Raw genomic sequence first — 20,353 nt, 5'->3', positions numbered from 1 at the left:
TATTTTGACGCATTTGTTGTCCTTAAGAAAGCTAAATTTAATTAAAAACCTTTCTAACTAGATTCAAGATTTTAAGACTTTAGTCCAACCTTTAGATACTGATGAGCAGCAAACAGCATAAAACCTGAACAGACTGCAAGTTACAAACACGTCAAAATTCGTTTCTAAGTGGTAACGGGTTAAATACGTATCTGAGTGGTAAAGTACCCGGTATAACGTTAAAGTAATAGGAACATGAGGTTTGGCACAGACAAAACATTAGTCCCTTACCTGATTGATGTTTTCAGTGTAGGAAAATTAATTTATCATGTATTTACCTAGCCTAAGTACTTTTAAGTAATGTCAGCTGCAGATTTTAGTATTTAGTTATTCCTGAAATCACCTCTACATTCCCCATATAGCTCTTTATTCACCTATACTGGTATTGAGTTTCAGCAAAGAGTATTTATTGGTGTTGCAGGACCCAAATTTTTGTTTTTAATTAATTTATCTAACCATAACAACCACAATTTTTGTCTGACAAACAATTGCAATGATCTGTATATTCCCCATATGGCAATCTATTTACATTCTGAGTTTCCTCAATGTAACTAAAGTACAAATTCAGATATAGCTGATGGATCCAGGATGGTTATTTAGACAAATCTGAAACATACTATAATATCCCCCATATGGCTCTCTAACTACATACATAGTTTCATCAACCTGGCTTCACTAATTTTTGTGTTTTTTGTTTTTAGTTTTAAATAATTTCTGAAACCAAATGCAACCATAATATTTGTTGTACAAAAAAGACACTTTGAAATAATGTGCATAGTCAAGATATGGCCCTCTATCCACATACCTAGCTTAAACACTTTTTGAGTTATTGCAGGATCCAGAGTGAGAAGAACTAACTGACAAAGGGACTTACGATCTCCTCCAATACTTAACTACTACGATCTAGAAAAACTGGTAGCTGATAGACAGTCGATGTGGCATAGTAGATATTGTGTCTGCCTATCGACATTGAGGTCACTGGTTCAGGCTCAATCCCCACTATGGCAGGGTTCTTTAGATCTCCCCCATAGACACCAAGTACTGGTTCTAGTACCAAATGGACTAGAGAGCGTTTGAAATAAGTAGTAAGTACTTTAGATGCAATCAATCTAAAATGAACAGGTTTAAACTAAGCCGATGGTCAGCAAAGAAATACCAGCCCTACTTTATGCATATGCCTAAAGCATCATTCAAGATTATCCTGTGCAGCCTGCGCAGGCTAATCATGGACAACACTTTCCCTCTGGACTGGATTTTCTGTATATTGACTTCCTTTAACCGAAAAAAATGCAAACAAGCAGACATTCTCATTCAAGATTAGCCCATGCAGGCTGCACAGGCTATTCTATTCTGAGCTATTCTAAGACGGTACTTAATGCAAATTAAACCAGACTCAGAGTTTTTACTCAGAGCAGACTAATGTATTAGTTTATAACATTACCTGGATAACATACAGAGCCATAACATTACCTGGATAACACACAGTGCCATAACATTACCTGGATAACACACAGTGCCATAACATTACCTGGACAACACACAGTGCCATAACATTACCTGGATAACACACAGTGCCATAACATTACCTGGATAACACACAGTGCCATAACATTACCTGGACAACACACAGTGCCATAAAATTACCTGGATAACACACAGTGCCATAACATTACCTGACTAACACACAGTGCCATAACATTACCTGGATAACATACAGTGCCATAACATTACCTTGGTAACACACAGTGCCATAACATTACCTTAATAACACACAGTGCCATAACATTACCTGGATAACACACAGTGCCATAACATTACCTTAATAACACACAGTGCCATAACATTACCTTAATAACACACAGTGCCATAACATTACCTGGATAACACAAAGTGCCATAACATTACCTTAATAACACACAGTGCCATAACATTACCTTGATAACACACAGCGCCATAACATTACCTGGATAACATACAGCGCCATAACATTACCTGGATAACACACAGTGCCATAACATTACCTGGATAACACACAGTGCCATAACATTACCTGGATAACACACAGTGCCATAACATTACCTTAATAACACACAGTGCCATAACATTACCTTAATAACACACAGTGCCATAACATTACCTGGATAACATACAGTGCCATAACATTACCTTGATAACACACAGTGCCATAACATTACCTCAATAACACACAGTGCCATAACATTACCTGGATAACACACAGTGCCATAACATTACCTTAATAACACACAGTGCCATAACATTACCTTAATAACACACAGTGCCATAACATTACCTGGATAACACACAGTGCCATAACATTACCTTAATAACACACAGTGCCATAACATTACCTTGATAACACACAGCGCCATAACATTACCTGGATACTACCCCATACATACTGGATAACACACAGTGCCATAACATTACCTGGATAACACACAGTGCCATAACATTACCTGGATAACACACAGTGCCATAACATTACCTGGATAACACACAGTGCCATAACATTACCTTAATAACACACAGTGCCATAACATTACCTTAATAACACACAGTGCCATAACATTACCTGGATAACACAGCCCCATAACATTACCTTGATAACACACAGCGCCATAACATTACCTGGCTAACACACAGCGCCAACATGCCAATAAATTTGCCCCATCTTGGTGCATAATACCTGAAAACATACAAACATATACATGTTCAACTTATACCGCCACATAGGGGATGAACTCAATGTTGCAATTTATTCATACAAAATATTCATTTAATTTTAGAAAACAAATGAAAACATGAAACTGGTAATTTTACGAATTAATTTGGGAAAAATATGTACTAAATTTTGACAAAGGAAATGGGGCAAAATTTGTCAAAAACAAGAGATGTGTTTGTCAGAAGCAAAATGCCCCCTTTTGCGCCACTTTGAAATAAAATTTCAATATATCATTTGGTAGGTTTAGAAATTATCTCCCTTTAAAGATTATTCCTTCCGTTGGATTGTATTTTTTGACTTTTGACGTTGAAGGATGACCTTGACCTTTCACCACTCAAAATGTGCAGCTTCACGAGATACACCTGCATGCCAAATATCAAGTTGCTATATTCAATATTGCAATAGATATCGCAAAACCTTAACCAAGGTTAACGTTTTGGGTCAGAATAACAGACAGACAGGTCAAAAACAATATGCCCCCGATCATTCGATCCGGGGGCATAAAAAACAATGAACACTCATCTATTACCATCAGATAATAAGAAACTAACACGATATTTATCTTCAAAGACAACGATCCATATCTTTTAAATAAACAAAACACAATTACCCAGAAATCAAGCCTGCCCACTGCTTCGCTGCATAGTCTCGAATCTGAAATAAGTGTTAGAATTGATACCCCAGTTGTATGTGTGTGTATTTTTAAGTTCATAAGGTCCTTCCAATGTCCAAGGCTGCATTATGTGAGGACATGGTTCACAGCACAGCAATCCAATCAAGTCACTTACTAGACTCACAAATTTTGAATAATAGCAGCAATTTCCATCTTTGTTTATTTTTACTGAAAATTTTTTGTTGTTGAGTTCTTGTGCTGGATGAGGATGAAGCCAGAGTACCCTTGTCTGGTATGCTGATCACAAACCAAAATCTCACGCGACAGGTTTGGTTGCAAATTGACATTTCTGAAAAAGAAGTCGTTTAAAAGAAAACGATTAGGTGAGTTTTAAAAAGAACATATTGAGGTAAAGGAAAAAGTGGGAAATGAAGAGGAGAAAAGGATACGGAAATAGGAAAGATGGAAAAAGTCGTAAAAGAGAAGAGTTGTGAAAAGAGAAGGAAACTGTGGAATAACAGGGAGAAGAGATGGAAAAGAGAATGATGCAGGGAAGAAGAGAAGGAAGACGTGGTTAAAACAGCAAAATAAAGAATAACAAACAAATCCGTTGAATTGATATTCCCCGCCAATATGCTTCTGGACACAAAAGTGTTATATTTGACACAAAAAAAGCATTTTTTTAAGATACAAAGGGCCACAACTCCGTTATTAACAGATGGTGTACAATGCCATTTGGTGTGCATCATCCTCTTACCCATATAAATACTCATACCGAGTTTCAATGAAATCCGCCAAAGCACTTTCAAGATATTACTCCGGACACACAAGTGCCGGACGGACGGACAGACAGACAACGCCAAATCAATATCCCTCCGCCTATGGCGGGGGATAACAAGCAAATTTGTTGAATTGATATCCCCTGCCAATATGCTTCTGGACACAAAATTGTTATATTTGGCACTCAGCTAAAAATGCACTTTTTTAAGATACAAAGGGCATAACTCCATTATTAACAGATGGTGTACAATTCCATTTGGCGTGCATCATCCTTTGATCTATATATATACTCATACCAAGTTTCAATGAAATCTGTCAAAGCACTTCCAAAATACGGCTCGGGACACAAAAATGCCAGCCGGACGGACGGAAAGACGGAAGGACAACGCCAAAACAATATCCCTCCGCCTATGGCGGGGGATAATGAAAAAAGGAGAGGGCAGAATTGGGAACAAACAAGAAAAAAGATGGGAAATGAGGAGAAAAGCAGTGTGGAGAAAAGAGAAGGATGGAAATAGATGGAAGAGGTGAAAAAAAGGAAGGGAAGGAACAAGTGGAAAAATTGTTCAAGACATATAAAAGAGTGGAAGCAATTCAATATATTAAATCATTCAGTATTGTACCTCTCCGGTTGGCCCCCACAGTGTGACCTGGTTCCTGGCGTTGTACTCCATCAAGTCAGCTTCACTCGCTGTCACGCCCCACGAGCGTGCGTCACGGATCCATGGACCCAGAAGGAAGTGAGGATCAGACCCCAGCAGCAGCTCTAGGTCAGACAGTATGTTCATCATGGCACCGCCCGCTTTACTGTAGTGTCAATAGTGGGAAGTATTGGACATATAAAAATGCACTAGATGCTGCATCCTTTGAAATCAATAACAGTGCTCAAGCTAGGAATTGAGAAGGACAGTCTGCTTATTTGTCAAAATCACGCTTGTTCAGTTTCTCCCTGAAGAATATTTGCAATATAGCATTTGCTTCATATGTATACATTTCATTTTATATGTATTTTCATTTAAAACATGTTTCTATTATTCATAAAACAATTTTCACATCGAAAATTTATGTTTAATAGAAACATCAATTAAAATGTCATGTATGATAATGGATTTGCCCACTTTACTGAAGTGTCAGGAGTTGGAAGATCTCAGAAAGGCCTGTTGATTCGCTTGATTTTTAAAAAATAAAACAAATGCCAGAATATTGAAAGGTTATTTTAATTTGAATCTATATAATTTAGACTTATTGAATCAAAAGCTTTATTGAGGCTTATTCAAATCCTCTTGAGTCTATTTCCTGGGTAGCACCAGTACTCAGTGTTTTAGGGGATCATAAAAAGATTAAACGTCAGGATTAAACCCAAGACCTTCTGGCCACTAGGCAGATACCATATCATAAGCCACAAATATCTAAAGATCTATAAATAGCTAAGGCTATGATATTGCTTATTTCTCAGAGCAGACTGGTTGCAGTACAAAGCCACTATGATAACATTGTCCAACTATTTTTGTTAAGGATATATTAAAGAGCTCTAATAGATTTTTTAAATATATAAACTGCACCAGATGCTGACATTATCTGAAAATAATTATGAACACAAAAGTTGTAAAGAGCTAGGCTCCTCATTTAGGGATTATTATTACGTAAATTTATTGCATGTTATCAAACAAGATCTTACTCGAGTGCATCTATGCTCTGGTTCTGATAAGCAGCCAGTATTGCAGTATAATACTGGATGGACAACATCTGAAGCGAGTTGCGACCAATGTCTACCAGATCATACCTGTCAATAGACAACATGACAAAGTCCATGGAGTACAGATGCCCTAAAATTTTACGTTTGTCTCAAATTTCATTTACGTCAAAAACAAGCTGTTTAGGCCAAATTTGACTTTAGATCCCTGAACTTGACCTTTAATACATGGGACGTTCATTCTCCTCATGGTGGTACTTAAAAATAACACATAATGAATGAAAGTTACAGGCAGGACAAGCTGTTTTATGGCCTTATTTGACCTTCGAAAGCTTAGTGTAACCTTGACCTTTGAGATAGGGAGAGGTGTTTCACTAAACATGCTGGCCTATGATGGTTTGCACTTGTGTCAAGTCATTAAAATATGCCAATATATGGTAAAGTTATGGGTGAAACTGGGTTTTTTCTAATATTCATAATTGAATTTGATAGTTTTATAACAGTTTAAATTTGAGTTTGTTTTACTTGGTTAGGTGTTAAAAGTTGAAATGAATAATCACAAATCTGGTTACTATGTCATAACATTAGTGTTGTAGCTTCCGTACAATAGGTCTCTTACCTGAACAAAGAGTTATTGCTGAATTTAGGAGCTGCATTGAGCATGTGCTTCCACGCCATGTAGAGAAGCTTTGTATCATACCACACCTGAACAGAGAAGTACATCCATGTGTGCCTCGTTCTGGGAAAACTGGGCTTAATGCATTTGTGTTAACTGTCCTCCCAGTTTAGCCTGTGCAGTCCAGTCTGGGCGGAAAGTAAAGTCCCTTATTAGCATGTGTGGACTGCACATGCATTAAGCCCAATTTCCCCATATCTAGGCACATGTATACATATTAGAAAAAAAGTTTTATGTACTTAAAACTGCAATGAACATGGTACATTTTATAGATTTTTATAAAATTTAAGAATATCAAGCTTAAAAACAAGAGGGCCTGAAATGCCCAAAGTCGCTCACCTGAGAGAAAAAGAACTGACCTGTTCTGTGCATCCCAAGATGTCATTAGAACAAAATGTTCTTACCAACTTTCATGACTAGTGAACACCCTGGCAGCCACGTTTTTAACAGACCAGAACCATTTTTATATACATCCAAGATATCATTTAAACAAATATTCTGACAAAGTTTCATGAAGATTCATGAAGCAATATAAGGAAAAATGACCCACCCCTGGTGGCTATGTTTTTCAAGCAACTGGAACTATTTTCAAACTTGTCCAAGATATCATTGGGACAAATCTTCTGACAAAGTTTCATGATCGGAAAATTAATATGGCTTCTAGAGTGTTCACAAGGTTTTACTATAGCTATATTAGGAAAAATGTCAAGCCCCCTTGGCGGCCATGTTTTTCCACCAACCAGAACCATTCTCGAACTCATTCAACATATCATTGGTACAAATCTTGTGACCAAGTTTCATGATGATTGGACAATAAAATTTAATGTGGCCTCTAGAGTGTTAATAAGGTTTTACTAATGCAATATATATAGCCATATTAGGAAAAATGCCCCACCCCCTGGTGGCCATGTTTTTAAAGCAACTGAAACCATTTTCAAACTCATCCAAGATATCATTGGGACAAATCTTCTGACCAAGTTTCATAAAGATCAGAAATTAAAAGTGTTAACAAGGTTTTACTAAAGCCATATAAGGAAAAATGCCCCGTCCCCTGGCAGCAATGTTTTTCAACCAACTGGCATCATTGTTTAACTCGTCCAAGATATTATTGGGATGAATCTTCTGACCAAGTTTCATGAAGATCAGACAATAAATGTGGTCTCTACAGTGTAAACAAAATTTTACTATAGCGATATAAGGAAAAATGCCCTGCCCCCTGGTGGCCATGTTTTTAAAGCAACCAAAACCATTTTCGAACTCATCCAAAATATCATTGGGACAAATTTTCTGACCAAGTTTCATGAATATCGGACAAAAAATGTGGCCTCTAGAGTGTTAACATGATTTACTATAGCCATATATAGTCATTTAAGGAAAAATGCCCCGCCTCTTGGCAGCCATGTTTTTCAAGCAAACGAATCCATTTTCGAATTCATCCAAGATATCATTGAGACCAATCTTCTAACCGAATTTCATGAAGATTGGACAATAAATGTGGCCTCTAGAGAGTTAACAAGACAAATGTTGACGCCTCACAACGCACGACGGACAAAAGGAGATCACAAAAGTTCACTATGAGCAAATTGTGCTCAGGTGAGCTAAAAATTGTGTGGTAAATGCAAACTCTGATATCATGATCTCTAATTGTCACATGAACATATACATGAAAATAAACATACTTTGAGTGCATGAGAGTTTAGTCACAAAGGAGTGGAGATGGGCTCAAAACTATAGCATGTTTAACAATTAAGGTGGACACAATATTGTTGCTATAACATATTTGAGGTATTTGGTTGTAAGAGTGGCTAGGGGGTAACTTAAACTACTGGTTTCCTGCTCTTAAATTTGAAAAAAGAGATATCCACTCTTTCCGCAATCCCAAGATACTTGGTATCTATATATGATTTGGCACTACAATAGCTCAAATAATTTTTAAGTGGATTTTTTTTCTGTTTTTAGTAACAAAGCCCCCACACACTTCAAAACCAATTTAACAATCAGTCTAAATAAAAGATATATATGTAGGAAATTTCCGTATTATTGGTTTCTTAAGTAATTGAGCAGTAGCTTTTATACATTTTTTATTTAAAATCGTAGATATCAAAAAGTGACGCAACTTTAAAATGGACAAGATGTTCAATAAATGTATATGCTCCTAGTGGAAGCCTTGTCAGTATTAATTAAAAGGCCTATTAATAAATCACAGTGCAAAAAAATGTTCCATATCAAGGTGAAATTGAGGTCAGGTGATGTGGGTATGTTCAGAGTGTTCAATTATAACATCCATACAAGGAATCAAAGCTTTTAGAGCATGCCTTATTCTACAAAACACATCATTTTGGAATCAACAAGATTTAAGTCCAAAAATAGGTAAAATGTTAAGGTCAAAATGAGGTCAGATGATGTGGGCGTGTTGATAAATTTCAAAGACAGCATCCACTCAAGTTAAGCAACAAAAATTGGTACAAAGCTTAATTGATCTTAAAATGTTTTTTTTTGTGTGCTTTAGTTTGAACAGAAGAACAAATAATGGTCATGCCAATCATATGCCTTTTGGCATCTGTAGATGCTGGGGGTCAGTAAATTATTAAATAGCAAGAACTCCAGATAGTCAAGTTCTGAGTAATAGATTTTGTTCACAACATTTGTAAATAGATCAATTTGTCTATGACGTTTTTATTCAATGTTTTGCTCCATGAAAAACAATGTTTGACAAATAAACAGCAAAAAGAGGAGTTAAATTCACAAACTTCACACACACATTGACAAGTGCAATGCTTAATGCCTCTCACTTTGTGATGAGATATCAATGTTGGGCCGATAAAATGACAGACAATCAGCTTATTTGCCCCCTGGGTGAAAAAAGGTACCATGTGACATTGAAATTAGAAGGCACATGATACTGGGCAGTGGCAATATTGTATTTCATTTGTTTAGTGTAAATTTAAGCCCTCATTTGTATTTTAATGTTTTATATAACATGCATACTTCTTGATTCTGGAACAATTTATAAAAAGTATTTTAAACACATTTAATTCCCATAACAAAATAATTTGAAAACAAAAAAACTCTTAAAAACCGTTTGTACAGTGCCAAAGCAAACAGCAGAAAATGCTTTGTATAGCATAGAGGCAAAAAACTTGTGGCTTTAAAGATCTGTCGATAATGAAACAACAAGAGGGCCTGAAAGGCCCAAAGTTGCTCACCTGAGATAACAAGATATTATTGGGACAAATCTTCGGACCAGTTTCACGAAGATCGGAAAATAAATGTGGCCTCTAGAGTGTTAACAAGGTTTTACTATAGCCATATAAAAAAAATGCCCCGCCCCCTGGCAGCCATGTTTTTCAAGCAAACAAAATTATTTTGAACTCATCCAAGATATCATTGAGACCAAACTTCTGACCAAATTTTGTGAAGATTGGACAATAAATGTGGCCTCTAGAGTGTTAACAAGGATTTACTATAGCCATATAAGGAAAAATGCCCCGCCCCTGGTGGCCATGTTTTTAAAGCAACCAAAACCATTTTCGAACTCAGGCCACTCCAAACGATTTTGATGCTGAATACGAATGCTAGTGTTTTGTAACCCTTTTAATCGATAACTGCAGACGCTAAAAATTCGATCGAGATGACCAGTATATGTTTCGCTGTCGTGACCTTATTAACAAATTGCAGTGAAAAGTTGCTGCAGCCAATCCTTACAAATATAAACATATCTTCTTCGTTCTGTGACTTATTTGAATGTGTTTGTTTACGTTTGAACATGCAACTATCAGCAGATACCGTTGAAGCGTTTTCAATTTCAAACAACATCGGGAAACATGACGTAAGATTTTTTAAAATACTTTTTCTTCATTAAATAGGCATATGGACGGTATTCAAGTGAACAAAATAAACATAAAATCATTAAATGCTGGTTCTAAAAGTTTCGCAGGGACAATGTTTTATATTTTTTTAAATACATGGTTGACGGAACATGTTAAACAGCTAGGTCCGTGTATTTCAGAAAAATCAAATAAGTTCTTTGTAATGTATAAAAAAATTTAAGAAAAAATACAATACTGTACTATCCATAGATATGCCCCTTTTTAAATAAGGTCGCGACAATGGATTATATGCATGGCCTTTGTCCGACTGTCTGTTATTATCATTTTGATGATTGTCCCTCTTCAAGTGCTATTGCAACATGGTATACCTTATCAAATCTTGCAACATGGTATACCTTTTCACAGCTTTCACTGTTTAAAACTTCAAACAAATATAAGCAGCAGTAGGTAGATATGTGTCCCTCACTTTGATGATATGGTTTCACGTATATTTCGTGGTCAAAGGTCATATGCAACTTACTCCTATAAATATGAGGTCGATATATTTTCTTTATACAAGATTTGATTTGAATGTAAAATATAGCTGTTTAAACCTGTATCTCTTGATAATGCAACATTTTTCCATCAAAATGTGATTTTTTTTAATCTTCGCTCACTCGAGAATTTTCCTGTTTTCAAAAAAGTTTTGTTTTTTTTCGCTTGCCTCTTCAACTTTAAAAAAAAAAAATCTGTAGACCAACTGATCAATTTGGAGTGGCATCATCCAAGATATCAATGGGACAAATATTCTGACCAAGTTTCATGCTGATCGGAAAATAAATGTGACCTCTAGAGTGTAAACAAGGTTTTACTATAGCCTAATAAGGAAAATAGCCCCGCCCCTGTGGTGGCCATGTTTTTCAACCAACAGGCATCATTTTTGAACTCGTCCAAGATATTATTGAGATGAATCTTCTGACCAAGTTTCATGAAGATCGGACTATAAATTTTGCCTCTAGAGTGTTAACAAGATTTTACTATAGCCTTATGTAGCCATATAAGGAAAAATGCCCCACCCCTTGGCGGTCATGTTTTTCAAGCAAAGGTTACCATTTTTTAACTCATCATAGTATCAGTGGGAAAAATATTCTGACCAAGTTTCACTAAGATCGGAAAATAAATGTGGCCTCTAGTGTGTTAACAAGGTTTTACTATAGCCATATAAGGAAAAATGCCCCGCCCCCTGGCGGCCTTGTTTTTCAACCAACCGGCATCATTTTCGAACTCATCCAAGATATTATTGGGATGAATCTTCTGACCAAGTTTCATGAAGATCAGACAATAAATGTGGCCTAACAAGGTTTAAGTGTTAACAAGATTTTACTATAGCCATATATAGCCATTTAAGGAAAAATGCCCCGCCCCTTGGCAGCCATGTTTTTCAAGCAAACGTACCCATTTTCAAACTCATTCATGATATCATTGAAACCAATCTTCTGACCAAATTTCATGACGATTGGACAATAAATGTGGCCTCTAGAGAGTGAACAAGGCAAATGTTGACGTCGCACAACGGACGATGGACAAAAGGCGATCACAAAAGCTCACCATGAGCATGTTGTGCTCAGGTGAGCTAAAAATAATATCATACAAAGAGCAGTTTAGTATATAAGAAAAAATACCTGAACATTATGTCGAGCCAACAATAAGTGCTATCAAATAAAGGAACTAATTTAAGGCCTTTAATGTGCTGTGAAGAACAGCAAACAAGGTAAAGCATACATATGCTGTCGAGCAAAGCAACAAAATTATAACCTCAAAAGGGCTGTTAGACAAATAAGCAGTGATAAGGTTGTTAAAGTGCTGTGAAATAGAATTGAAAACCAACAGCTTTAAATATGAGCAAGTTTAACAAGAAGCAAAAGATAAAAAATAATTAATTAAGCAAGTGGCAAAGATAAGATTGAAAAGATGGTGTCAAGCAAACAAGAAATGACAAGAATTCAAAATGATTTCAAACAAGGTAGCTAAGGTAAGGTTTAACAAATTTATGTCAAGAAAACTTAAGGCAATCACATGTGTTGGAAAGCAAATAAACAATAGAATGATTGAAATTATGCAAAGACCAATTATTACTGTTTCTACCCAGGGAAAGACTCAAGATTATTTAGATACAGAGCAAAAGAGAGTGGTATTTTGGTCTTTGTAAGGATTTCTCGCCTCATAATTCAACATTCACTACTTGAAAGAAATTAAGCCTAGCTCTGAGAAAATGGGGCTCAATGCATGTATGTGAAGTGTTGTCTCAGATTAGCCTGTGTAGTCTGTAGTTAGGACTTTCCACTTTAATGGGGAATTAATTTAAAGGAAGTCACTTCCCAGCAAAAATTATGTTTATGCAGACAAGTGTTGTCCCTGATAAGCCTGTGCCGACTGCACAGACTAATTAAGGACAATACTTAACGCCCACTAATTAAACCCCATTTTTTCCGAGGGAGACTTAATTACAAAGCGTTATCTGGGTCTTACATCAGGAAGGCGCTGCTTGAGACTGGGCCGGGATGTAGGTATCACCCCCCTACTGTGGTCACGTAGGCCATCCTTGTTGTTTAGGGCACTTGACTGGACCAAAATAGTGGCATTCATGTGTATTATAGGCAAGCCTGATTTAGTATGAGCCCTGCTGCTCTTGGAAAACTTGGCTTAATGCATGTGCATAAAAAGTTGGTCTAGATTTGCCCGTCAACACAGGCTAAACATGGACAACACTTTTGGCTTCTTTTTTTTTGTTAACAAGAAGACTCTTCCTAATGAAGATCTAGTCTAAGCAAAAAGAGTGGTCCCTAATAAGCCTGTCCATATTGCACAGGCTAATCTGGTAAAACATTTAATGCACAATCTTAAAGCCCAGTTATTCAAAAGCAATCATAAAATTGTTGAGTATGTAATGAAGTTGTAATGAAACAGCACATCACAGCAGTGTAAATAGTATCAGGCGGTATGTATTAGATGCTAAACTTTGGGATGAATAGCTCAGAAAGATATAGAAACACAAAGCCAATCTACGTGAAATATAAATGACCCTGAGATACGTTTGCAGATCTTTATTGATTTAAATCCACTCCAACAGCACAACAAATGGGATTGGGTTGGAACCACCTGGAAAAAAAGTTGGTTTCTTCTTCTTTTCACTAAACACTAATTTGAACAACAATCTATTACAGAATCTGGCCCTCTATAATCAACCTTGCATGAAGGAATTTGACGAATGGTCGTATGCGTGCATATACACACACAGCATGCACAGAGGAAATGATGCCTTACATTTCTACATCACTATGCCTTTTGGTCTAGGATTATAAAGAATACCACTAATGACATTATTTTCCTTTTGAGGCAAATAGTGAGACAGTATGGCTGTATACAAACAGAATGAATCGTGCAAGTGGGTTAAAGAGAGAAGCGTTCTGTTGTGATAGATCAGTTGTACACTTCACCAAAGCTGATTATGTATGGGAAAAAACGTATACAATGACCATATGTTTCACAAAATATATTTTCCACACATGTGAGAACAAGGATCTCTTTTTGTTCATTGTGCGAAAACTGAAGTTGTATTCAGCACACATCATATTCTTTTTCTTAAAATTGTCTGTTAAGTTAGTGATAAACTACAGCATTGTATGGTTTTATGATGTTTAAATGGACGGATCAAAAATTTGAAAGATGTATTTCACTCTTAAGGTAGCGCACCTCTAATGGGCACATATCCAAATATAATTTAATTAATTATTTTCCTAATCAGCATCATTTCACTGAACTACATGCAAATTTGTAGGTAGGCTTTCCATGCTTTAAAAAAATATATACCGATTTTTTCAAAACCACCCTCACGCTCGGCTTTTGTCCAGTTTATTTTCACCCCTGGGGTATATAAAAGTTCCATTATTCATTCAAATTTCCAAATATGGGCATGCAGTTGGTGTGTACAGATGCAGTAAAGGTGTTTAAAGTTTAAACAAGATGAAATAAGTATTATATTACAGACATTTATTTTTTACAAATTTTAATCCATGGAATAGCGCCATGAAATGTAAGTGATTTCAGCCAAGTAAAAATTGGGTCGGTTAAAAACAAAGTGTCATAAAATTCAAAATAGTATCATTCAATTTATATTTTAAACTTAGGTTTAATAGAAACACTATATTCAGCAAAAATACCAAAATAATAGACAGATTTACTGTTTACTTTTTGAAATAAAAATAAAAATGCAACATGCATAATTCGTATTTTCAGCAGTAAATTAATCAATTTAGCAATAACGTTGTTTTAATTTTAAAATTGAAGGATGTGCATACAATTTTCAACATATTTAACAATAAACATAGGTTATGTGCTATATTAAATCAAATTACGTTAGAAAAGAAATAAAACGCGTCGCAGAAAGTATGCGATGTCGGCAGGAATCGAACCTGCGCGGGAAGATCCCAAAAGATTTCAAGTCCATCGCCTTAACCACACGGCCATGACAACTTCACATCAGTGCAATCTTAAATTAGATATCCATAAGTAAACAGGTAAAAAGGCTCGCTCGATCTTTGAAGAAATCGCGAAATCGTATTTTTCAGATGATAATTGGATCAAAGTCAATATTTATAGTGAAAATAATGTATTCTAAATGAATGAGTTAAACATATATCAAAATTCAAGTTTGAAAAAAATAAAATGCATCTCTCGATAATAAGCGATGATTGAAGATCGGCAATGATCGTAAAATAAATCGCGGGAAATCATTAGAGGTGCGCTACCTTAAACAGTAAAGAATTAAACAGTGAAAATATCACTACTTTGGATTAGAATGACATCATGACATAATTTCTGCGGCATAATTCTTCTGTTTAGCACATGTTTTTAATATAAACATAAATGAGTGATGGACAATAATATTATAGCAAGAACATTGTAAATTTCACTTAATCATTGATTTTCATCTACTAGTGACAATATTTAATTCTTTGATAACTTATGAATTAAAATTGATTATAAACTGAAACCAACAGGTCTACTATATTTTCTTATCTTTTCCTCACACACCCTGTACCATATAGGTAAACCACAATGACATTAAAAACGGGAAAATACGATCCTTATTTACATTGTGAAATCAACCAGCAGAAAATATACATTGTGAAAAAACACATAGAAAAATATACATTGTGAAAAATAACACAGAAAAATAAACATTGCAAGAAATAACACCAAAAAATATATTTTGTGAAAACGACCAATGCTATCTTACAGGCGGGTATCTGGCAGGCAACTGAGGTCTAAGTGTGGGCACAGAGGTGGCTGAGCCCCGGAGTTGTGCTAGACCCATTGTAGACCTCACACTTCCTCTATAGACGGTTTGCTACAACAACTGGCAAGCATTAGCATTGTAAAATAATAGTTATCTCCTTACCGGGTAAATTAATCTTTATTTCATTGAACAATTCAAAAATTCATTCCAACTGTAAATAAATTGTTTTGTTTTTTTAAATATCTTTATTAAGTATGCAATGTTTTGACATGATTACTATCCATCGCGTAGAATTTAACTCGAAACTCTAAGGAAACTGATAGTTTTAGTTTAAAGCTTGACTGCATCAAAAGCCTCAGGCTCTCAAGTCCGTTTCCTGGGCCTAGAACCAGTACTTGATTTCTTTGGGGAAGAAAGAACGCTCCAACTGTGGTGATTACCTCAAGGTTGCTAGGCAGACACCATATCCATTACATCACAGGGCGACCTTTAAGGAAACTGTTACACGGATAAATGATGAAATAACAAGAGCTGTTTGTAAAACACGCATGCCCCCCATATGGGCTGTCAGTTGTAGTGGCAGCCATTGTCAGTATACATTTTTTGTCACTGTGACCTTGACCTTTGACCTAGTGACCTGAAAATCAATAGGGGTCATCTGCCAGTCATGATCAATGTACCTATGAAGTTTCAAGATCCTAGGCCTAATTATTCTTGAGTTATCATCAGGAAACCATTTTACTGTTTTGAGTCACTGTGACCTTGACCTTTCACCTAGTGACCTGAAAATTGATATAGGGGTCATTTGCCAGTCATGATCAATGTACTTATGAAGTTTCATGATCCTAGTCCTAAGCATTCTTGAGTTATCATCCGGAAACCATTTTACTATTTGGAGTCATTGTGACCTTGACCTTTGACCTAGTGACCTGAAAATCAATAGGGGTCATCTGCCAGTCATGATCAATGTACCTATGATGTTTCATGATCCTAGGCCTAAGGGTTCTTGAGTTATCATCCGGAAACCATCTGGTGGACAGACTGACCGACGGACTGACATGTACAAAACAGTATACCCCCTCTTCTTCGAAGGGGGGCATAAAATATGAGCCAACAAAAACAGTTCAGGAAAACAGTGCTTTATGCATGTGCCTAAAATATCATCCCAGAGCAGTCTGTGCAGTTTGCATAGGCTTATCAGGGACAACATTTTCTACCTAGACTGAATTTTCGTTAAGACGAGACTACCTTTCATTTAAAAAATTCCATACAAGCACATAGTGTTGTTCCTAAATTAACTGTGGAGAGACTGCACAGGTTAATCTAGGCCGACACTTTAAAAACATGCATAAAGCCCGGTATTCACAGAGCATGGCTATATAAAATGAATAGACGAATTTGACAACCTCAGAATTCTCGTAACTTGTTATGGAATTTTCTAAATATACATGACATTTATGTCCCACTGAAAGATAATGTTATGCACATATACAATAGGAAATTTCCACACTTTTTTCAGTTTTCGGAACACTGTAAATACAAATTCATCCCAAAGTTAAGCATGTAAAACATTCATATTGATACTAAAAACATTTTTTACAGTACTTGTTTAATTGTCTGGTTTTTATTCCAAACAGTGAAACTAACATACAACATATAACTTTATGTTGAATCTAATTGAATTAAATAATAACAAGAAACAAACATAAATATGATGTTCTCTGAAACTTGTAATCAAAATATTTGAGACGCATTATTCATTTGTAATTACCTCACTTAGACTGCAGTATAATCAAAGTGTAAAACTCTTACAAATAAGCCTTATTCTGGGAAAACAGAGGCTTAATTCATGTGCAGTCTGCGCAGGCTTATCAGTGATGACACTTTTTGCTCTAATGTTATTTTTCTTTTCAAGGAGGTTCCTTCTTAAACAAAAATCCAGTCTAGGCTGAAAGTGTCATCCCTCTTAAGCCTGTACGGACTGCAAAGGGTAACCTGGGACAACACTTGACACTAAACACTTTACACACATGTATTAAGTACTGTTTTCCCAGAGCGAGGCTAAAATAAATGCAAAACTTAATAAACTGCTACAAAAGGAGCTTAAACTTTGTTGTTTACCCTCAACAGCTGCCATGCCTGGTCTGCGTCGCTATGGTAACTTCCGTACCTCTGAACAGTGTAATTGGTGAACCTTAAAACAATTTATTTGTGTCTCTATTAAATATGTGAAGATAATGATTGGTCATTTTACAAGCAAGATTTGAAAAACATGTATGCACTTAAAAGACTATTGTACCTATTTACTTCCGTACCTACTTACAGTGTTATTTGTAAACCTAAACAAGAGTGCCAAACTGTCACAAGATACGCCCGTTCGAAGGTTTTGGACACCATGCTCAATGCTTGAAATGCACTAAGTAACCTCGAGACCTAGTTATTGACCCGGCGTGACCCATATTTGAACTTGACCTTCATATCATTTAGACGTAACATCTGACTAAATTCGGTGAAGATCAGATGAAAACTACTTCAATTAGAGAGCGGACACCATGCTATATGCTTGAAATGCACTAAGCGGCATATATGACCTAGTTTTTGACCCGGCATGACCCATATTCGAACTTGGCCTATATATCAACTAGATGCAACTGCTGGCCAAGTTTGGTGAAGATCGGATGAATACAATTTGAAATAGAGTCCGGACAAAGTGGCCCCTTTGAAAATGCACTTATTGACCCTATGACCTAGTTTTTGACCCGGCATGACCCATATTCGAACTTGGCCTAGATATCAACTAGATGCAACTGCTGACCAAGTTTGGTGAAGATCGGATGAATACAATTTGAATTAGAGTCCGGACAAAGTGATGCCTTCCGCCCGCCGCCCGCCCGCCAAGGGGTTTCACATAATACGTCCCGTATTTTATACGGGCGTATAAAAACAATGAGCATTTCTATCAAATATGTGGAAATGATTGTTCATGAAACAAGAGATGTTTGTAAAGCATGAGTCTTCTTAAATAGACTGTTGAGCCAATTTAATTTAATGTTATAAGCCCCTGAGTGCTTGAGGTGTAATCTGCTGTCCTCAAAATAGATAAATGTCTTCTATCCTCCAAAGTAAACATCAACCAATTTTGTAATGTTCGCAGGTAAAAGTGTTTTGTAGCTATTATGTGAAAAAGAATGGTCTAAAGACCAACTGACGATGGACAGCTGCAAAGCAAAATACCCGCACTTCTTTAATGAAAATATTTTTTCTCTACAGCTTTTCTCCCCCTACCTCTAGTTTAAGAAGGGGAGTTGTCAGTAAACAGCAAAAGTCTGAGCACTTTGCACTGGTAAACTAGGTTACTAAGTAAAAATTTTAGTAGGCTAACTGACCATCATGATATTATTACAGAAATATTGTTAAAACAATTAAATAAAAATAAAACAAGATGTGTTAGTGAAACACTATGTCCCCCACATATATTTGACCTTTGACCTTGAAGGATGACCTTGACCTTTCACTATTCAAATGTGCAGCTCCATGAGATACAAATGCATGCCAAATATCCAGTTGCTATCTTCAATATTGAACAACTTATGGCCATTGTTAAAGTTTGACGCAAACAAACCAACAAACAGACAGGGCAAAAACAATATGTCCCCCAGTATAGACTGGGGGACATAAAAAATAAATAAAAACATACATATGATACTCTAAAACAACCCATGCGAAAGACATCTGACCTCAGACATTTCCGATAAAATTTGCTGAGGTCAGGAAGTATTCCCATAAATGGCGGTCCTTAAGTCTGACAGAAAAACTAACAAAAATGTGTCAAACTTTGTTTTGGTTGAAAATGCAAACACAACTAGGAATGGGTTAAAAAAAATACAGACTGGTTTATTTCTATTTTACTTTTATAGATCAATAGGATAAAATAAATTGGTTTTGCCAACCAGTCAAACTTGCTATCTGTTCTAATCATGTAATAAACTCAAAGAGTAATTCTTATCAAATGTATTTTGTCTTGTTTGGATGAAGAACAAGGTCTGGAAAATTCTGGGGAGGTCTATTTCATTTTAAGTTATCATAACTTATGTTCTGTAAGATTTTTTGGATTATTGGGTGCTACCCTAGCTGATAATAAAGTTCCTCTTTTTTTTACTGAGGAATAGGGTGTGAGGTTATAAACAGATATTAAATGTGAGACAATGTTATCAATATTTAGTTAAGGATCTAAATATATTTGAAATGAAGGTAATGCAACATGTATTCATAAATACAACACAATGTTTAAGGTCACTTTTACACACAAATAAAGCAATCAATATTTACCACTCTGTAAGATTGCGAGGGGACTTTGCATAAGCATTCTCGTTCATGAACTCATAGATGGCCTCATTCTGGAAAATTCCCTCGGGCGTCAGTCCAATGCCAACCATGGTGCTGCCAGTAAACTGTCTACCTTTGAATGGGCCCTGAAAACAAATATATACAAAATTATATATATACAAATATGAGGTTCGCTATTGAAATCATATGCATTTAAACAGATTTTTCAAACACCAATATCTGTGATAAATTTGATTGTAATTTCAAAATTCGCACTTCTTAGTTAACCTATTGCTGCGGCAATATACTGAAATCCTTGTTTTATTTTCATTAGAAAATCTGTTTTTACTTGTTACCATAGTTTGAATTTGAATA

At 35.9% G+C, this 20,353-nt stretch overlaps 1 protein-coding gene across 4 annotated transcripts in view; it reads right to left on the bottom strand.

Annotated features, from left to right (window-relative positions):
• The window catches only part of LOC127837779 (alpha-N-acetylglucosaminidase-like), a 59,312-nt gene that overhangs the window by 5,040 nt on the left and 33,919 nt on the right, over positions 1-20,353 (bottom strand). For 3 of the 4 annotated variants that reach the window (XM_052365153.1, XM_052365151.1, XM_052365150.1), the window contains exons 14-21: positions 19,982-20,124; positions 17,774-17,846; positions 15,653-15,763; positions 6,488-6,573; positions 5,854-5,958; positions 4,799-4,982; positions 3,393-3,436; positions 2,689-2,746 (exon numbers count right to left, since the gene is read on the bottom strand). In XM_052365153.1, the coding sequence (XP_052221113.1) occupies positions 2,689-2,746; positions 3,393-3,436; positions 4,799-4,982; positions 5,854-5,958; positions 6,488-6,573; positions 15,653-15,763; positions 17,774-17,846; positions 19,982-20,124 (804 nt within the window). Of the gene's footprint in view, positions 1-2,688; positions 2,747-3,392; positions 3,437-4,798; positions 4,983-5,853; positions 5,959-6,487; positions 6,574-12,882; positions 12,976-15,652; positions 15,764-17,773; positions 17,847-19,981; positions 20,125-20,353 lie in introns of all 4 variants that reach the window. The other variant, XM_052365152.1, reaches the window with a different exon arrangement.

This window comes from Dreissena polymorpha, chromosome 7 (genome assembly GCF_020536995.1).
Source record: "Dreissena polymorpha isolate Duluth1 chromosome 7, UMN_Dpol_1.0, whole genome shotgun sequence".
In the NCBI taxonomy this organism is placed as follows: Eukaryota; Metazoa; Mollusca; class Bivalvia; order Myida; family Dreissenidae; genus Dreissena; species Dreissena polymorpha.
The sequence above is the reverse complement of the archived record's forward strand: the minus strand, read 5'-3'. Positions and strand labels throughout refer to the sequence as shown.